The following is a 20,572-nucleotide window of genomic DNA, read 5'->3' as shown; positions in this document are numbered from 1 at the left end:
AAGGCACATTATGCCTCAGAAAAAAATAAATTTTAAGTTCTTTAGAAAGGGCAAATATGAAATTTATAATGATTAAATTATGGTTTTAGAGAATGTAGATGCTTGCTACCTTAATAAAGTAGCGATTAATGTGAATTTCAAATTATTTGTCATAAAAGTAGCAACATGTAAACAATGTAGTATTTTGATTTCCATACATAATACTAGTTCACTATAACAGTTACTGTACTTTCGAAAAAAGCAACAAATGGAAAAGATAGTTCAGATAATTTTGCCATTGAGTACCTTTTCAGATACTATAAAAGTACACAAAAATAATGAACTTTTGAGAAATAAAAGTACATGTAAAAGCTGGTTTATGGCCATACAAAATGTCAAAAGGATTGATAACGATGGCGTTTAAAATGATGCTTTTTTATTGAAATCACTGTCGCAAGTTATTCAATATAGCATATTTCTCAGCAATACTGTTTAGATAATGTATGCTGTTTTTCCGTGAAAAATATTCATAGTTAAGGAACTCTGAATATATGGTGTTGTTCATTCACAAGGAAATTTCTTTCATTGTATATTCTTCGGTATATCCACTACATAAATGCGTATTTTAAGCAACTGCTGTCTTCAGTGAAAAGCGTTATTTTGTTGAACTGACTGCTGTCTCAGTTTTTGTGAGAAATGTCTTATCCCTTCATTTGCAGGAATATCGTGATGGACTTGATTTTCTTCTACATGTGATAGTTCAATTCGATGGCAAGTGACGGTAAAACCTGATCCAAAACAGTTGCACTTGTGTTGACATTGTCGTGTAGTATCAACGTACTTCCCATAGCCTAACTCACAAAGATCGTGTGCCAGACATGAGTTGATGATTTCAGTAACATCTAAGTCTGTTTTTAAAACAATACCATAAGTCCTACCATTTCTGTCGGAAGCATTTCGGTGACGTTTAACACATTCCTGCGCATGCGCCTTCTCAGTACATTTGTTTACCTCAATATGCAGAGATATACCATCATGGCTACAAATTAATTCCGTTACCTTTTCTACGATCTGCATTTTGAACTTTTCATACCGTTCAATGTCTATCTCGCGTTTAGCATTTTCAGTTACTGTTTGATAACGTACTGCGTGGACATTTTCAAGCTGGTCTACTAAGGAACGTATATTGAATTGTTTTGCAAGTTTATAAACCTCCTGACTTGTAAATATTGGTGGAAGAACTTCGAATCTAAGATATTGAAGAATGTGTCTAAATATTTTACAGTCACTGTCTATAAAATAGCGTCCCTTTTTGTCTGTATACCCCGTGTTTTGTCCGAGAATCATGGCTGTCAACCAACTGTTTGGCTCTTTTTGTAATGTGCTCAGCGTTGTTGCCATCAGTTCCCCTCCAACGTTTAATTCCACGATATCTGAAAACTATAAACATTATGTCATTAAATGATTGCAATTGTGATTAATTTGGTTGATTCTTGATAATTATGTTCTTTTTGTTTGTTCTTGTGTTATGTAATCTTTTTGTTACGGTATAGGTGGAGTTAGTTGGTTTGCTTGGGGTGGGGGTTGGCTCGGGAGTTTCGGTAAAATTGTTTTAAAGAATTATAATTTATCATTGACATCTTATAATGACAGTAATAGTACAATAATATTTCATTTTGGGGTCCGCCTAGGCTCCTTGCCACTTGTTCTTGTTGCTGGGTCGTGTGGGGGTTGCGTTCATTGAACACCGCCTTTCCTTGTTGATCTTGTTTTTCATATGTTTTGGTATTGGAGGAAAGGAGTACTGAGTCAGATACTAGTATTGTCTTTTTACTTGTGAAAAACTGTCATGATTCTTAATTATTCTTTTTGACAATGAATCCTAAATGTATGTTACTTACAAAGTTTACTTTATGAGCATTACACGATTGAATATTTACAGTTCAATATCAAAATGAAAGAGATGTGCGCAGTCACACGCAATCATTATGGGTACAGGTTTGAGCAGGAAATGCCCGTAGAAGCCATCCAGACTGTTGATCAATCACATATGTTAAATTGCCATTGTTTTGTTGTTGTTTTTGTTGTTGTTTTTTTTGTTTTTATACTCGAATTACTACGTTAAGAGTTATGAAAAATTGTAATTAAAGTAGACAGCGTCTAGATTTAACAACAACAACAACAACAACAACAATAATAATAATAATGATAAAAAGAACAACATTAAAAAAAAACTTTAAAAAAAAAACAACATAAAAAACGATTGACTATAATAATTAAATAAATACATTTTCATGTTTTGAGTTATAAGTTGATAATAATATTGTACTCGGATATCAAAATATTCATTGAACACTTTTTTAGTGTTATTGTTTATAAAACATGCATGTAACGTCTTTACATGCTATTAATCTCGTTACTTATGTTTGTATCTTCTTTTTAAAAGACAGAAAATGTTTCTGGATATTTTATATGTTTAATTCCATATGAAGTTTATTTGACTTAAAGATAGATAAACTGTCATTTAATGAAACATGTTATATAACATATCAATGCCGGTATGTATAAAAAACATACTCAATGTTTAAAGTTTAAAAAACTTTAAGAAGACGGAAATATACGACTTAATTTATTGATGAGCAAAATCATAATATACCAACGAGAGTTGAAAGAATAAATTTGAATTTTTCACATGTACCGATTATTGAAGAGCTGATTTTATCATATTTATATCGTGTATCAAAATGAACTGTAAACAGTAGCGATACATTTATTTCCCAAAGCTTTAAAGCATAAAATTTAAATGTCTGCATAATTATTTACTTAGACCTGACATATATGCAAAGGATAATTAAGAAATGTACTCAGAAATGAACTGAAAATCGTATTTGTTACTATTCTTAGTCATATTTGAGTGAAGGGCGTTAAACGCGTTTAAGTTTTGCGTCATTTTCATAATAAAAATAAGTATCCTGAAAAACGGAGTGATCGAATGTTCTCATATTTTACACACAAGTTATTGGAATAGACCTTCATCAATGGAATATTAATTTTCAAACATTTTTACAAGCCCCACCATGTCAAAAACCTCAGTTCCATTAAATAATATAATGTAAGATAAAACAAATCTTTGGTTGATGATATTCCTTTTTATAGTTGTTGCTTTAATCATTTTATACTTTTTATGTATTTTCTGTTTGTTTATATTTTCGTTCATGTTTTTGATGTTGTGGTTGTTTCTTACTTTTTTCTAGATATGTGATTGGAGAACTATTAATTTACATTTAATATCACACTTATGGCTTGAATATAATGAGGATCCCTTAATACACGTACAAACTTGCTTTATGAAGGCGTATTTGCCGTAACCAAGCTGACATAACTCGTATGCCAAACACTTTACCATGTTTTCAGTTGCAGTATAGCCCGTTACTACAAGAATATTTTGTTTCGAGGGAGGCTCCCTTCCTTTGAACGTTGATTTTTCATTATGCACACAATCAGGCGACTCGCATGATCTATCTGTTACATGAAATGTCTTATACTCCGCGGGACTTACAGTGTACATATCGATGCCTTGAATTGCATCCTCCTTTAACTGTTCATACTCCTCCGCTTGTATTTCTTGTTTAAGATTGTTTATTTTTTTACGATACTGTACGGAATGAAAGTTTTTGAGTCTTTCTACTAGAGATTGAATTCCAAAATACATTGCCATATCATAAACACCCGTTGCTACCTCTCCTGGCGGAAGGCTGCCTGATCGTAGGTAGTTTAGCACGTATCCAAACATTTTTGCGTCACAATCTATAAAGTAGCGGTTGTTTTCATCTTTCTTAACCTTATGACGCCCACTGAACATTGACGCCAGCATACTGTCAGGTTCTTTTCTGAGTGTTCCTAACGTTGTTGTTAAGCACTTTCCTCCTACGTTAAGTTCTATGACATCCGGGAACTGCAAATATACGTTTATGTAATCTGTAGAGATTTTAATGATAATAAACTCATATTACTTCGAATAAAGTTTTCTTTAATGTATTATTAACTGTAATGTTCAATGCATCATTCGTTAATATAAATTTAACAATTATATGTTTCATCGTATTAACATACCTTTGAACGCACATATATATATTTTGATATACTACTTTCGTATCATATTACGTCATATATTACATAAACGGTCTCAAATAGTTTCCTCAGCCCTGACTGTAGTTCAACATAGGCCTATTTACGGTCGTTCTCCTACTAAAATAAATGGGTTCGTTATTCAACTGCGCACTTTTTAGTAAAAATTTTCCCGAAGCTCATCGGCATGCTAAATTAACCGTAAATACTGAATTCCAATCAGTGCAAAACAGTGATTCTGGTATGCAAATAAACACACGCAAGCACGCACACGCACGCGCTGACATTCGCAGTTTAAAACTTTTTAATTGTTTTATTGATTAATCTTCTTAGCAAATGAAGAAATTCTTAAATTCAATATGTTTCTTTTTTACCACATTTATCCAGATATAAAAGTAAGTTCAAAAAACGAATAGTACTACTAGTCATTAGACTATTTTACGGTGCCCCGTTAGCGCCATCGATACACTCACATTACTCCAAACAACGAAAAATCAAATCTACGATGGTAAAGACGAAATAACGAAATCAAGTTGATGAAATGTCGATATTACGCTGGTGAAAAGTCGAAATAACAAAACTACGATCATGGTGAAACCTCGATATAATTTCGTGTTTTTGCCATGATCGTACTTTCCAGTTTTCACCATCGGTGTTTCGTTATTTCGAATTTTCACCAGTGTAAATGTCATCTCGTCTGGATTTCCAAGTAACACCTTTTATATACTGTATATCATGGAAAAACACTGGTTAGAACTAGTGTAAATACGCAAAATTGATGTTGGAAAAAATTGTGATGTGCAAAAGATTTCATACAAATTGAGTTAACAATTTTGAAAACAAAACTCAAACTGTAATGTTTGTATTGGTGTTTGTATTCTTGCTTACAAATGTTTATTTAATTGGAAAAAATGTCTGTTTAAGTCCGATTATGAAGAAGGTTTTCAGTTCAAGAATAGCCATTTAGTGAACTTACCAGTAGAAAAATACAATTTTGTAAACATACAAGATCAAGAAGGTAATAACATATTTTGTACATACCGGTTCCTTATCCATTTTAAAAACCTTCGAAACTTTGTCCGAACCTGATATGTACATTTTACACACATAAATCATATATACTTGTTAAAAGAAGAAGAAATAGTAAATTTCTCCTTGAACGCCGAGATAACCTTCAAATAACGACTAGATTTACAACCTGATAAGCTTGAAAATACAGTTGCAATTTTTTATTATTCTGATCATTATTTATCTTGTTTAATCATACATGTTATTGTACATGTTTACAAAATATGAAATATTCAGTTAACTGATATGTTATTTCATTGTCTGTGTACTTATTTGCACCTTATATCTTATTTAGGATAGGTAAATAATACATGTTAAGATTATATATATATATTAATTCATTTAATTCAACTTACTCTGCTTTAAGTCATTTAAATTTAATGATGGCTGTCTATTCAGATAAAACAGTAAAGAAACATACTTTCTTGTCAGAATGTATTGGTGGAGGAACTGCTGCTTCCATTGTATTATAATAACAATCGCACACGTCTTTCAATAGTTTAATAGATTCTAAAATACAAAATAGAACTTTGATTGTATAACAAAAACCTGTATTAGATCTACATAAAATACTCCTCTCTCAATATTATGTCGTAGCCTCACACTTATCACATTGATCTATGAAATCATTGCACTGCCCCGTTTACTGCAATAGAGAACAATGTTATTTCTTACTCTTCAACATACGGTAGTGTGAGCATTTCGGGAAAAAAAGAGTTTTTTCAAAGATGTCATAAAATCCATTACATGTTTATACATTAATAATAAAGATAAGTTTAACTTCTTATACTTAAACGGAACGCGAGAAGTTCTTAAGATTTCCAAATAACACATTAACTGCATTCCAATTTACAAAAATACTTTGTCCATTTCATAATCATCATCATGATAAACTAAGCATGTTTGTGCAATAAAATACAGTGTGAAATTGCAGAAAAACGCAATTCCTATGATATCCAAAAAATGGAAAAACTGAAAAGGATTGCAGGATCGTTATGATTAACCCTGTTCTCGGATGGAAGTGCTAAGCGCATCTTCCGCCCATTACCCCCTAGCACCGACGTAAGCAGTATACAACATTTAAACATGATACTGGTGAAATTAAAAAAAAACATCTTCATGTGCTTACAGACAGCGCTGAGCATGAAACATTCAAATTGAATATTATACTTGAAACAATGTAAAGAACTAAATAAAATTTAAGTATGTGAGGGAATCGAAAATAATGAAAACAAATATATCATTATATAATATTATACCAAAATAAAATTAAATAACAAAATCTAGCCAAAGCTCTATCAATGTAAATTTTCGGCATTCAAAAACTCGTTCTTGTTTTACATGATCGAATGGGCTTAATCAAGTTTGATTAATCAACTGTTAAAAAGGTTACTTATTCAAGTTTATTTTGCAATTTGCACAATCTGATTTTAAACCACATTTAACAATTCATTCAATTGCTTCGTCGCGTCATAAATGCGATTTATTTGAAGTCCAGTAAATTAGTAATCTGATAAAGTATGCATTATAATGCACACACACAAACATTTCAAAGGTTTGAAAATAATACAAAGTGCACTTTTGTACCCACCTTACCGATATTTCCCTGTCACACTTGCATATTATTTTCGTATGTATATTTTAAATAGGTTAAAATAATAAAATATCATATGATTTTAACTACATCTGTAATAAGTTTGACAAACGTATGAATAATGACGCTCTATCTATTTGATGGACTTCAAGTGACACTGTGATCCTGTCAAGCCATCTCAAAAGTATAAAATAGAGAAAAACAGAATCCCTAAAGATAGTCAACACGACATAATTAAACTGTTGCAGGCTTGCTTTGGTGCCTGTTTTTGGACGGTAATGGAAAGTGAAAGTTATCGTTAGTGGCTAGCACCGGCTAGTGCTTGCAAAACTTTGATCATTGCTTGTTTATTTTGTCTTTTGAGAGCTTGTCAAAGTATGCAGGCTTCATAACTTCCGACCCCCTTCAAAATCCAATTTTATATAGTTCCGACCATTGTTTTCTCGTTTTTCAAACGCTTTGTTTTTACTTGGGGAACTTGAGGACCATAAACCGCGTCTTACGTCTCACATTGAAGATTCCATGAAAACAACCATATGAACACATCTGCGGATGTTTCAATATATGTTTACCCGTTCATTTTAAATGTTTTACTCTGCTAAAGCCGTTGCTAGGGGACGTGGATGGTGACTTACAATTGCCACTACACTCAATCAAACCGAGTCTGCAACATTTTGAATTATGCGTGTTGAACTTTTTAAGGGATTCTGTTTTCAATTTATTGCGCTAAATGATTTGCTGCACTGCTGGACTTTTTCATTTGCTGTTTACAAGAAAAACTTACTTATCATATAGAATTTGCTTGTCTGCCATATTATTTTTAGTCTTCTTACAAAACTGGAAAGGATTGGAAAATGCTATTTCTTTTTTTCTTTTTGTGTGTTTTGAATATTTTTTTCTCTCTACAAAGTGGATGTGAAGAACACTTTACAACTCGAAAACACAAAAATGGACGTTTCACGTGTTCCTGGATGGTCATGATAATGGAAGTTTTCCGTCCACGTCCCCTAGCACCTTCTTGTTTAAATATAAAATTGAGTTCTATGCAGGTTGTTTCGAACAACATCAACAGATATTTTTAAACGGCAACTATCATGAAACTTTTAATGTTATATTCGTAGGGCAATCGCTACACACACACACATAACTCGAAACAACGAAAACACGATGGGTTTTTAATCTTAATTTTTTTCGAGTTATATGTGGTGGCGATGGCCCTAACGGGACACCTTAGATTTGGTTATGAGCCTTTTATGTCCGTCTGTACAGTTAATTTAAAAATAGTTTATATGTGATATTTCTTTCTGTTGAAAGATGTTTATTTAATATTGATTCGCTCTTAGAAGTTTGGACATCATTTATATGAAGGCCATATTAAATCCGACTATTCGAGTACATATTCAAGTGAGTCTGTCCTAAAGCTGAGGTACAAATTTGGAGGGAAATATACAGATGCATATAAAATAGACCAAAAATCTTGGAAACTTTGAAAAAATATTAAACACACACCTACCTTTTGAATTGGTTGTTATGTCGCATTATTCTAAATTATGCATGTTTAAAGAATAATAACAAATAACATATTCTAAACAATCCTTGTTATTATAAATTATGAATGTGATTAATCTTTAAACAATCATTGAAATGTATATTAATATTTTGTCATACTTTTATAGATTATTGCATGATTGAAAAAAAAGATCTTAGATAAATGCATTCATAACCACGTTTATGTGAAACATTCCTGTTAAATTTACGACAATAGATAATTGCGTGACTGTAAAAGGAAGATCAATAGATATACTTTAAGCGTTTGTGCAGGTGTAGATTAATAAAAACCGGCCCCAAGTAGATTAACATGCTTCAAGTAGTACTTTGTGAAGGTTTGGACCAGTTTTGTTTGATCTTTTGTTTTACCGATTAAGGAAAAAAATTATTTTGATTTTTTAACCTGTGGAAAGTAAGGAGATACTTTAAGCATATTTTCTATTGTCGACTTATTCACCCTGATTCTGATAAATTTGGTGCGTACATAGTACTTAAATGAAACGAAATTAATTCCTTGCTGACTGTCTAAATTCCATAGTGCTTAAATAAACAAATACTCGCTCACATTTGTGAAAACAAAGTCGCGTCCATAAATAAAAGAAATTTCACGTTGCCATTGTTAAATAACACACATGTCAATATAAACTTCACACAACATAACGTTTGATAAGTAACTAGCTGACCCTTCAAAAGAATCTGTCAATCTTTGAAGTTTACACACATGCAGTCCCTGCTGTTTAATCCCAATCATCAAATATCTGTCGGGTAATTATCGTGTCAATTATTTACATATTATTTTAATCGTAAAGGCATTTTTTATTTGCCTGTACGAAAACCCGTATTTAATCTGCTTTTAGAGACAAATATTATTAAATCTGAAAAAAGTGATTTCATTACTTTTAAACAAACTCGGTTCGGATAAGAAGTTCCAACTTCTTGAATTTACGAATTCAACCTCATGAATTCACAATTACATCTTCATGAACTCATCATTTCAACTTCAAGAATTGTTGAAAAGCATAAGGCTATTGCTTTTGAAACATAATATTACGTGTAACAGGACAGTTATTTGTGTAATAAGCTGACTTAAATACTAAATCAATTAAGAAATATTAAGAAGAAAAAAGGACAAGGCAACTGAATATATCGTGTACTTTTTCGTTGATGATAAATTTGATATAAGTACTCATTTAATGTTGCATGGCATTTACTAAGTGATATCAACGGCTTTGCTTGCGGTCAGTGTCTTGAAGTTGAAAAAAAAAATAATATACCTACTTTCGTTGTTTCATTTCGTTTATTGTCGTAAATTCATGGTCGCTGGAAAATAGCGCTAATTTTCTAAATGTAAGATAAAATTCAAAGCAATCATCATGAATTATAATGACCAGCCGAAAACAAAATTCTAATGATATTTGTTCTGAATAATTATTTTAATTAGTCTTGGCGTAGGGTTTTGTCATTTTTGTCTTTCAAAAAACAAGGATTCTGGTCCCTTGTTGTTTTCTCATCTACCTTTTGCCGCTAGTTTATTTTTTTGCCCCTGCTAGTTTTATCCCCCCTTTCACACCCCTGAATCTCGAGTCCCCTTTTACCTGTGCCCTTTTACTTTGTGGGCCTATTAATAATCAATTATTTGTTTTCTTTAATTTCCTTGTCGGTTACTACTATTTATTTTAAGTATCATTTATGTGATTATCCTGCCCGTGCTCTGCCTTGCGCCCTGTCCTATCTTTTTGATTGGGGTCCTCCAGGGCACCATGCCGCTGGCTCTTGTTGTTGGGTTGTTTGGGGGTTGCGTTCATTGAGCGTCGCCTTTCCTTGATCTTGTTAATCATATTCCATGTTTTATGTTGTGTATAATTTCATACTTCACTTGTACTGGTAAGTCTGGTGAGCGTAGAGGTCGTTGCAAATTGGTTTTCATTTAAATTATAAAGTTCTCTATCTAGGACAGTGTAGTATACACGTGGTTTCCGTCTGAATGTACGATTACATGTCTCTGACCTTGATTTGCCCTAAATGAAATTTTAAGTTTGAATTAATGATACTAGAATCTCTTGCCATAAATATAGAGTAACCACAGTTGTAATATTTATGCTTCTAGTGTTACAAATTTGAAACAAACAATATTTCAATGCAGATTTGACATAACTAACTTCTTTTTAATACGTGTATATTAACAATTATTACACATGACTTGAATATATATTTCGTACAAAATGAGAACATTTGCATTAGCAAATGATCGTTTTCCCTGTTTATGTAATGATTGGTGACATGTTCACTGTAAAAGAATTATTGAACGACACTGCTGTTATCTTTTGAGTGCCTCAGAATTAACCGACATTTACAAACAACACTTTGACGTTAAAAGTCAGATAATCATATAGAAAAAATGAAAGAATAAAATCTTAAGATAGCATCACTTAGCAATCCTTTTATGATTATAAATGCGATAGTATTACATCAGTGGAATCGATCATAATATGTCCTTGACACTTTCTTAAGGTTATTTTCTAAATTAAAGAAAAAAACGAGGTGTTGATTATAGCCAAATATAACCTTCTGTTTGTTTAAAGTATAAACAATATTTTAAAATAGTGTGTCATGAAATTGTGCTATATTAAGATGTGGACCTGTCAAACGTTTTCACAATAATGATTGTGTTATTAATACCCGGTTTTAATGGGACAAAAAAAATAACATTCAGGACATGTATGCAATTAAATGTGTGGGAAATTCGTAAGTAGTATTATAGAAATAGATTGATTCTACGGTTGTGTATTACACTGATGTGTGCTGCTTGACGCAGTTTTCCCGTTACTTATTTTAATATATTGATACATTGTTGTCAATTCACTCAGCACAGATATTTGCAAATATTCTAATAAAGTCCATACTTAAATTTTGTTACCGCCATGGGTTCGACCCCGGCAAGGACTTTGGATTATTTCATTTGAATACGCTTGCGTAACGTCAGTGGTTCTACTCAAGTGTCCGTTCCTGTCTGGAATAAGGCACGTAAGGTCACCTAACGTCTCCCTTCACCAGTTAAGCTATAACGCCGCCATATGGCCTGCATTTTGTCGGTGTGACGTAAAACTCAATCAACGAACAAACTTAATTTATTTCCAGTATCAGTTTATACATTAAGTAAATCTCAGTCACTTTAACTATATTTCATTGTGTGAATTTTCAATATAATTATAATTAGAAATATTTTAAACCATAAGTCATTCTTGTACCATTAAATACTAAATATATCACGATTATTTTATAAAAGTTTAGAGGACTAATACTATTATGTGCTGTGGTTTGTTTGGTCTTGAGTTCATTCATGTTACGTCATTAGTAATGTTGTTTCTCAATGTCCATAGAAAATAATGAAAAGCCAGTATGTATCGAATGACTTTAATTGATAAAAACACAAAGGTAAATTAGCGATTTTTAAAGTTTAAAGAAAAACTTTTTTTACTTTAAATAAATGATAGGAACAAAATTATTTAAAAGATAAATTCATTTTTGTGGCTTTTTTGTAGCTTAGTTTTCAAAGATAGATAGCGAAATGGAAGATAAAGTAACTTTGCTCGCACCATCCAGAGTCTCGTTTGTTCATTTTTGATATGAAATTATCGGTTATCTGCCTTGAAATATGTCACAAATGACAATAAACGAAACATTAAGTTCGCCCATCTTTTATTGTAAGAGAAGACGATTTTATTGACTTTATCCATCAATGAAAATAAAATATGAGTTAATATTTTCAACTTGACTTGTTATAGAGGGACATGTTGATTTTTAATTGAGTCAATATATATTTTATATCCGATGAAACCATGAACGTATACTCTGTTTAGCTTTTCTAAATGCCGTGCATATATTTTGACATGACGTCATCTACGTTAAGCAAACATAGTGTAATGACGCACTAAATGTTAGCGTTACACTATTGGCGCGTCAATGAATAATGATTTTGTTGCACTTTATTTGGGTATGTGATAAATAGAGTATTATATCCGTGTAGGTTCATTACTAAATAATATTTTGCTCGCCAAAGGCTTGCATAATATAATTTTATTCAACTCGTCCAATAAATTCAGTATTGAACCTACACTCATTTAGTATCTTCTATATACTTGTCACGAATGAAATCAATGTAAATTCAAATTGCTAATAAAGTGTCAGAAGATGCTATAAAAATATTTCTATTTATTTCTAGAAAGCCATTTCACTCAGGTTTGGATGAAACGGTACTTATTTGAAAAATTCAAGAATAAAGTACTTGTATGGAAGACAAACTAGCAGCTGCTTTCTTCACGTGCTACTGTAAATCAGTTATTAAAATATTATTTATAGTAGTACAACATATATGCCGTTTATTCAGAGAAATTGATATTAGCCTAATTGTGCCTAAAGTATAAACTTTATTAAGGATTTATTTACTTGCGAAATAGACAAAAAAACTTGACCAAATGGCTAAAAATGGAGAAGGAAAAAAAACGACAATTTTGAAATGTTTCAGGAACCTGTCAATAGGTATTGGTATAATTGCTGTTATAGGCACTAGAGTCTCGTGTTTTTGATTTTTAAGATCATTATTGTTGAGCAAATGAATATTACTGATTTAAAAACAAGTTTTACGTAACCATAAAATCCTATTATTTGAAAACCAAATGGTACTCCATAATAAATCAGACATGGAATGGTTAGAGGTTAATCATTTTGTACTTTTGACAGAGCTAATAAATCATTTTGCATTCATTAATTATTCAAGTATTTAGAATTTATGGAAGAATAATAGACAAACAGCTGTTCATCAGTAACACCCAATGACTGTAAAACATTATTCTTTAGCGGTGTTTGCATATGCCTCCTCTTAAAAAGCTGATCATTTAAACTTATTTATGTCAAGAGGCCTATATAAAATTGATCCACGCCTTAAAGAATATATTATGTTTTTGGCATGAACAGATTTGCATATCAAATTATTATAGTAAAAGAACTGATAGAACGCGGTGTAAACTGCGCAGTTAAGAAGAATTATAACATTTACTGTGTTGGTACGTGCGAGGTAAAGCACTAACCCACACCAAGCTACCTGATTACATGATAGAATGGAAAGTCAGGCATACAGTTCAAGAGTAATTTCCTCCTTAAAAAGAACACACATCATATGATAATTATTATACAGTTTAAATCAAGTTATATGAAAAAAGAACACAAGTATAAATGAATGGCAGTAAATGAGGGCATTGCGTGACGATGCATTTTGCTTATTTCTCTCCAGAAAGGTCGGCAACATGCCAAGTGTTGTCTTTAGTCAGTTCAGATGCACCCAATCTTTAAAATATTTAGTCCTGGCTATATTATGTCGATTTGATTAAATTTGCTAGCTTTTCTGAAACATCCGGACCTAGTATTTGAATTGACACTATTCCATTTTTCATTGTCATGTTGAGCTTTATTGACAAAAGTTTGACTGTTAACATAATGTTTCACTAACAGTTGTTATTATAAAATATAAATATGCCTTTAAACTAAAAAGACTGCCCCTTTCGGTTTATAAACTGAACACCGATGTATATTTACCGAAATGTCTTTAAGTCACGTAAGTTAATTATCGTTCATACATTTATATTGAATATAAGATTGAAAGGAATTTCACACTTACTAATGCGTTCTCCTGTTCATTCACTTTATACCTTTGGATGTGCATAATGTAACTTAAATATAGTCAAATGTAAGTGATTTTTGTCTTATGACATATTATTTATTATGCTTCCACACTCACAGTATATAATTTATAAAGTTTGTAATTCTTAAAACGTACATATTGAAATATTTTAAATGAGGCATTGTTTAAAATAGTACTTTAGTTAGGTAGTGTTTTAAGTTCTTACATTTTAATTCGGCAACACATAGTTTAAATAGAAATATTTGTAAGTTCAAAAGTATACATGTTAATCGATCTGAATAAGTTAATAAAGTATTAAATCTGTAATTATACAAACAGTTTTTTGAACATAAATTCAATCTCATGCCGACATTTCACATCTTCGGTAAAACGCCCTGACTTGTTAGTGTTCATTAGATATTAAGAAGCCTTTGAAACTGTTTCTGAAAGGTTTATTCTCAATACAGACGAAGATATGTCAATGTTCTCTAGGATAATTATTTTTTACTTCACATAAGAGACAAGTAGAATATGTCCGCTTTCAATAGTATTCTCAAGAATTTATACGAAAATTGTAGATTAAGTATCCCAAGGTTCATCGTAATGGTAAGTATTGTGATATATTATTGAAAATGTACATCTATAAATGTATTCATATTTGAAACACCTGGCAGGCATGTAAATTTTATGTAAATACTACATTTAAGAAGATAAATGTTTTGTTTGATCATTTGGCTAATTTTATTTTACGAAATCCCAATTAATGGTATCATCAACATTTTCTAATTCATACCATAACAAAGTATTAGAGAATAAGTCTAGTTAGACGGTTTTAGAAAAGACGCAGGAACGCAATTAACATTTTTAAACTTGTTTAATCAGCACTTGTTAATGATAAAAGTTATGTTATTAATGCATTAATTTCCCATTATAAATATGCCTTCTTTTGAAATGTTGATGATTTAAACCATTTTTTTGTCATCAGGCTCCAAGCCAAAAAAATATAATTTATTTTACGACATTAAAGGGTTGGCATATTTATTTGTTTTAGTACAGTATGCATGGTAAGTCGCGCATCTAGGTAATTAAAAATAATACATAATTTAGAACTAGATTCTAGAGTACGATATGACATTGTTAATTATTTTACAACAATAGTATAAAATCATTTATTGGTATGTTTTGTATATAATCAAAATACAATTTTGTGTCCCTTTGCATCATGTTTATCAATAAAAGTGTTCTTGATTTTATTCAATTTTGGTACTATAATTTGTTGTTTCGTTATTTGTTCTTGTTTCTAAGTTTTGGCTGGTTATTTGAATCATATCTTTAATTGATAATAGAGTACTATGGCACGACTTTCAAAGACAATATCATGATCAGGCAATTTATCTATACTCGTGCATTATGCGAAAAATACCTCATAACATGGTATTTTGAATCATATAATGAAGCAATGCACCAAACAAACAAAAACCGCAAAACTATATGCTGCAGATTATATGAAACTATGCTTGTACAGACTCAATCAAACCGTGTCTGCAATTTTCATGTAATTTTGTTGTGATAAATACTTACAAGGGATCACTTTGTTTCCAGATGTTTGTGTAATCTTTGTTTATGTCGCCTGCTGACTCTCAGAAAAAAATGTATATCATGATAGATCATTAAGAATGACAGTCAGACAGAACCTCACTCTATATATTTAGAAAGGCGACAGAAAATCTTTCTAAAGTCATGTATCGTCAAAAATTTTGATATTCTCTATCCGGAAATTAAGTCCGTTTAAAATTCCCCTTAACGAATCTTCATATTATTTTAAATTCATCATCAAGATCAGCACATGCGGTATTTTATCATTTTTCTGATTAATTTCATTTTATACCTTGTGAACTTAATTACAAAATTACAAAATAAACGCAGATTATTTTTTGAAATATTAAACAATCGTCAAAGCTTTCAATGTTATTGATAAAAAATTGGAATAAAAAACAAAATCACCAAGGAAGGGCGACATTCAATGAACGCATAAAAAGAAACTTTGAATAAATTGATAAACAGTTTTCCTCTAATGTAAGATGGACGATATTTCACAGTACAAGTATATACATGCATATTATTTTTCATCTACTGTTTCTCTCTAAACTTTTTTGAATTTGACCCTGTAAAAGTTAAATAATGGCAATGATACTGATATTAATTAACTTTACAAGTTTTCCCGTCAAAAATGTTGCCAATCGTGGAAGGCACCAACAGCCAGATTTACATTTATTCGAAGCGAGCTTGCAACATTTTTGGTTTTGCCCTTTTTCGTCGGATTGAAGGTTTCCAATTTATCAAAGTAAATAGATGTAAATCTATACTACCATACACTAATTTAAAAGTCTTTCATTATATTGTGATGGAATTAGAAAACACTTGCCCCTTTCATCCAACGAGGGAGTGTAGATGTGTGGAAGCTATCCTGTTACTGTGCAGGTGCCCGTTGGTTACTAAAAATAAAATGATGCACGGAGCGGCGCATGAGTAAAGTGTCGATAAATACAATCTTGCAATCAAATGGTAACCATTTAACAGAGAAGACAATTAAAAGAAAATGATTAAATTGTTACGTTGAAAGGTTTATTTTTGTAACATTTTTGGGCTGCAACAAAGTTTTTCGGCGACAACATCACCACAACAATGATTTCTTATTTATAAAGGCAAAACAAAAGTAGGGCTTAAATTTCTTAGAAAGACCATTTAAATGACATTTCCTGTTTTGAAATGAGCACATATGATTTGTTAATTATATCAAGTAATAGAAAAAGGAACAAAAAGGTATAACTCAATGACAGTAAATGTGAGTATCGCGTGATGATACAAATTGGTCTTATGTCTATCCGGAGAGAGTTGACAACATGCCAAGTGTTACACTAGTCAGGTCACAGGCACCAAATCAAGTTCTTGTTTAATGCATTTCAGGTTTACGTTATCCTCTGATTCAATCTGATTGTCATTTAAGATGTAATTTAAGAACATGCGCACGAGCTGGGTAAAAAAGGTTTACATTTTTTTTATCTCTGAAGGAAAATGAAAATAGCTTATATAAGTAAAGGATAACTTTGGAAAACCAGCGTCAAGTTTTCATAGTTTTACAAAACGTATTCGCTCAATGAACATGTGGTTTTGAATTAAGTAATGACTTTAAGAGAGAAACGAGCTGAATGGTCACAAAGGTAGGGCGACAATAAACTATTGCATCCCCAACAAAACCATCAACAAAGAACTTTTGTGAAGTACACAGCAGGGAATCAAACACAACGGGAGAGGACACATCCCAATGTTACGAAAACAACAGCTATAATACATTACTAAAGTATCGATTTCTTTTACCAGGTTATAAAGTTTTTACCCATAACGTTTAAACGTGATGCTTTTTCCAATTTCAATAACTTATGTATTGACATATTTTTATACAACGCATCGTTTTATGAGAATATTGTTTGGTATTGTTTTATTGGTTACACTTCTATTAGGTAGTGAAAAATAAGTGAAACTATTCAACCCAAAAAGTATACATGTATACACGGATTTTAATTAATAAATAGAGTTTTTATTATTGAATTATAGAGAAAGATTTTAGGCGATGTAAATGAACATAAGCATTCTGCGTCATCATGGGTAATTTTGCCTTCGTCAGTAAAACGCTCTGATTCGTCAGAATTCAGAAGCAGCTTTTAGAAAATGTTTGTTGAAAGGTTTCTTTTCATTTCAGACAATGAGATATTAATTTCCTGGAGGATATTTTATTTTTCTGAGTTATGAATTACGTTCACGTGAGAAATATGTCCGCTATCCTGAATTGACAAAAAGTGTCAATCATGTATCCACAAAGTACAACTTCTTCTTAAGCTTGTCATACATTTAATATATGATATATAATGTAGAAGATTTAAGTTAGAATTTGATTTATCACCGTAAACTTATGTTATTTAGTGGGACGATTTTCACAACGTCATTTTCCCCCATTTAACGGAATTGCCAATTTATGATAAAACCTTGCGGAATTGTAAGATAATTTGTGTTGTTCGGCGGTATTATTTAAGGTCTGGGAAATCTGTAAACGTTCTTTCACCTTTCAATCAGTACTTGAAAATGAAGTAAAATAATGTACTGACTAAGTCTTCTGTTTTACATACAAGAACATTTGAATTGAAAACTGGATTGCAAACTAGAAATGCAATTATTTTCCAGTTGTCGTCAGACTTCTTCACTGTATACTTATTAAATTAAATTAATACAGGATAAAAATCCAGTTATCCTTATGAAACCTTTTCACCAGAAAATAACAAACTGCGTCTAATGGTTCTGGGACGCTTCGCAACACAATACTGTTTCATATTTGCTTTATATGACTTTCCTTCCACTGTATTTGAAAGATTAAGAACCAAGCGCATAAAAGGAGCTGTTTGCTAAGACGTCAGTGTATGACGAATTGATAAGATAAACCATTGTAAGACATAATGACGTCATCAATAATTTTGGGTTTCTACCGGGTCAAGTATTTCATTAATAGCCTATAACCTGAATCTCAGGAAGTTATCTCTTGCAATATCAATAAAAAAACCAAAATGCATTATACTGTAGGAATGGAAATAGATTTAATTCTATATATTTGAACATTTTGTTAAATTTAACTGACATACACATTTCCGCCTATTATTTATTACTTCGTGAATTGAATTTTTAGTTTTAAAATGCAAAAATTATCCATCAAAACCGGTTTGGTGCATCGGTCGCCTGTATATGAGTGTGAACAGAAACGATTCAAGATCGGCGGAAATAAACAAAAAATAAAGAATCCGCTGTTATCTAAGACTATACAACAAAGGATTCTCTTCATTTACAAATTGTACACAGGATAATGGTGGAGGGGGTGGAGATCATTGCAAATGTGTCAATCGACGCAGAAGACATATTCCAATTCATAATTATATATATAATTTTAAGTGCAAAACAAATAATATGCCGTTTGAAAACAATGCCGTTCATACTTTTTCTCAAAATGCGCTACCAAATCACCGTCATTTAGATAAAAACAAAACCAGTTCAAACAAAATCACAAAAAGTTTACAAACAAACGGGTTTTGGAAAACCTAATATTCCTGGCGATATGTTGATGGTTCGGAAACGTAATACGTTAATGGAATATTATCATCGAAAAAGTTTGAAATAAATTAGTAGTACCGGACATGAAATATTCGGATAAATTGCTTTGTGGTTTCATACCCAAACAGCAGCAACTGGTCTTAAGCAAGAAAATCTACATTAATTCCTTAATGACAATCGTTGGATCTATCCACGGAAATGTATGCCCAACGAAAAATAATGATTAAGCAGTAACTGTTGCAAAGGATGGCCTTATAACACATTAATTGCCTTTTTCAGGAATAAAACAATAACAACGAATTAAATGACATTCTAATGTCACCTGCAAAGTGGTATATGGAACTTAAATGTGCTTCTTAGTGTCCTAACACCATATAAATTTGTCAGCCAGACAAATATTTAACAAATAAATTTTCTGCAAATCACATAGACTTGACGTTTATGTGATCAGGAAATCCAAAAGGTTGGTAATGAATACATAATTGTTAAACAGCCTTATACTTTTTTGATTCATTTGATATTGAAAAAAAATTACGTTGTTAAATGTCATTCTATTCACAGTGATATCTTATTACTAATAATTGCTTGTTTGCTGGTACACATGTACACTAACTATAAATTATGTACAATATAAATGCAGTTTAAATTCAACATAACTATTCTGTTCAAATTATACTTTTATCGGCATAAAATTATTCAGAAGCATTGTTTCTTTTTTTATTTTCATATTTAAGTTTGCTAAAGACAATTTAAAACTGCAACAAATTTGCAAATTCTGTGGAGTTTTTTAACTTTAACTTTTAAAGATAAAAGATAAAACATAATTGACTTTGTTCACCGTGTTATTTGTAGGCAGTTCATGCAATTTTTAGTGCTAAATATAGATACGTGAGATTTAATATTTCATATTAATATGAAGATTTTAACTGAAATGTCATGTTATTTTACACTTAGTCTAGTGTTTATAATTAAAGCCTTTAATTGGTTTCTGTATTTGATTCGAACAAAATATGATAACAAAGTAGAAACAAGAGATACAATTATGACGGAATCGACGCTGTTTGTGGTATGACATCAGCAATGTTATAAAATTTCTTTTACAATCAAGGTACATAGTTCATTCATTTATTAATAATGTGTCTAATTAGATAACATTTTAAACATTCACTTCTTGAACGTCATGATTGATCTTTCACAGGTTCGTGAAGGATATTACCGAGTCACTTATCTTCCATAACTGTCTGATTTAGTTCCTTTCAAAACATTGATTGTCTAGTTAAATGGAATAAACATGTACTCTTAGATTTGACTTAGTAAACTCATTTCTTAAACATTGTACTCACTTTTTGTGTGTATAGTAAGTGTAGTTTTCGGTGCGGTATGGCTTAGAAATAAATCTATTTGCCATCACGTACAACAAAAAA

At 31.2% G+C, this 20,572-nt stretch overlaps 1 protein-coding gene across 3 annotated transcripts; it reads right to left on the bottom strand.

Moving 5' to 3' along the window:
• Window positions 1–594: 594 nt before the first annotated feature.
• On the bottom strand, window positions 595–8,493 carry LOC132754513 (uncharacterized). Of its 3 annotated transcripts, none has more exons than XM_060745155.1 (3): window positions 8,283–8,493; window positions 3,383–3,934; window positions 595–1,419 (listed from the first exon to the last, which is right to left on the bottom strand). In XM_060745155.1, the coding sequence occupies exons 2-3, from the start codon at window positions 3,851–3,853 to the stop codon at window positions 622–624; spliced, it is 1,269 nt and encodes a 422-aa protein (XP_060601138.1). In that variant the 5' UTR covers window positions 3,854–3,934; window positions 8,283–8,493; the 3' UTR covers window positions 595–621. The 3 variants fall into 3 exon arrangements, with proteins under 3 accessions (XP_060601138.1, XP_060601137.1, XP_060601136.1); XM_060745154.1 differs by lacking the exon at window positions 8,283–8,493 and adding an exon at window positions 5,597–5,663; XM_060745153.1 differs by lacking the exon at window positions 8,283–8,493 and adding an exon at window positions 5,149–5,308.
• Window positions 8,494–20,572: the final 12,079 nt, after the last annotated feature.

The sequence above is a fragment of the Ruditapes philippinarum genome, unplaced genomic scaffold (genome assembly GCF_026571515.1).
Source record: "Ruditapes philippinarum isolate M1 unplaced genomic scaffold, ASM2657151v2 ctg2538_1_1_1_1, whole genome shotgun sequence".
Lineage (NCBI taxonomy): Eukaryota > Metazoa > Mollusca > Bivalvia > Venerida > Veneridae > Ruditapes > Ruditapes philippinarum.
Note: the sequence above shows the minus strand (reverse complement) of the source record. Positions and strands in the feature narration are given on the sequence as shown.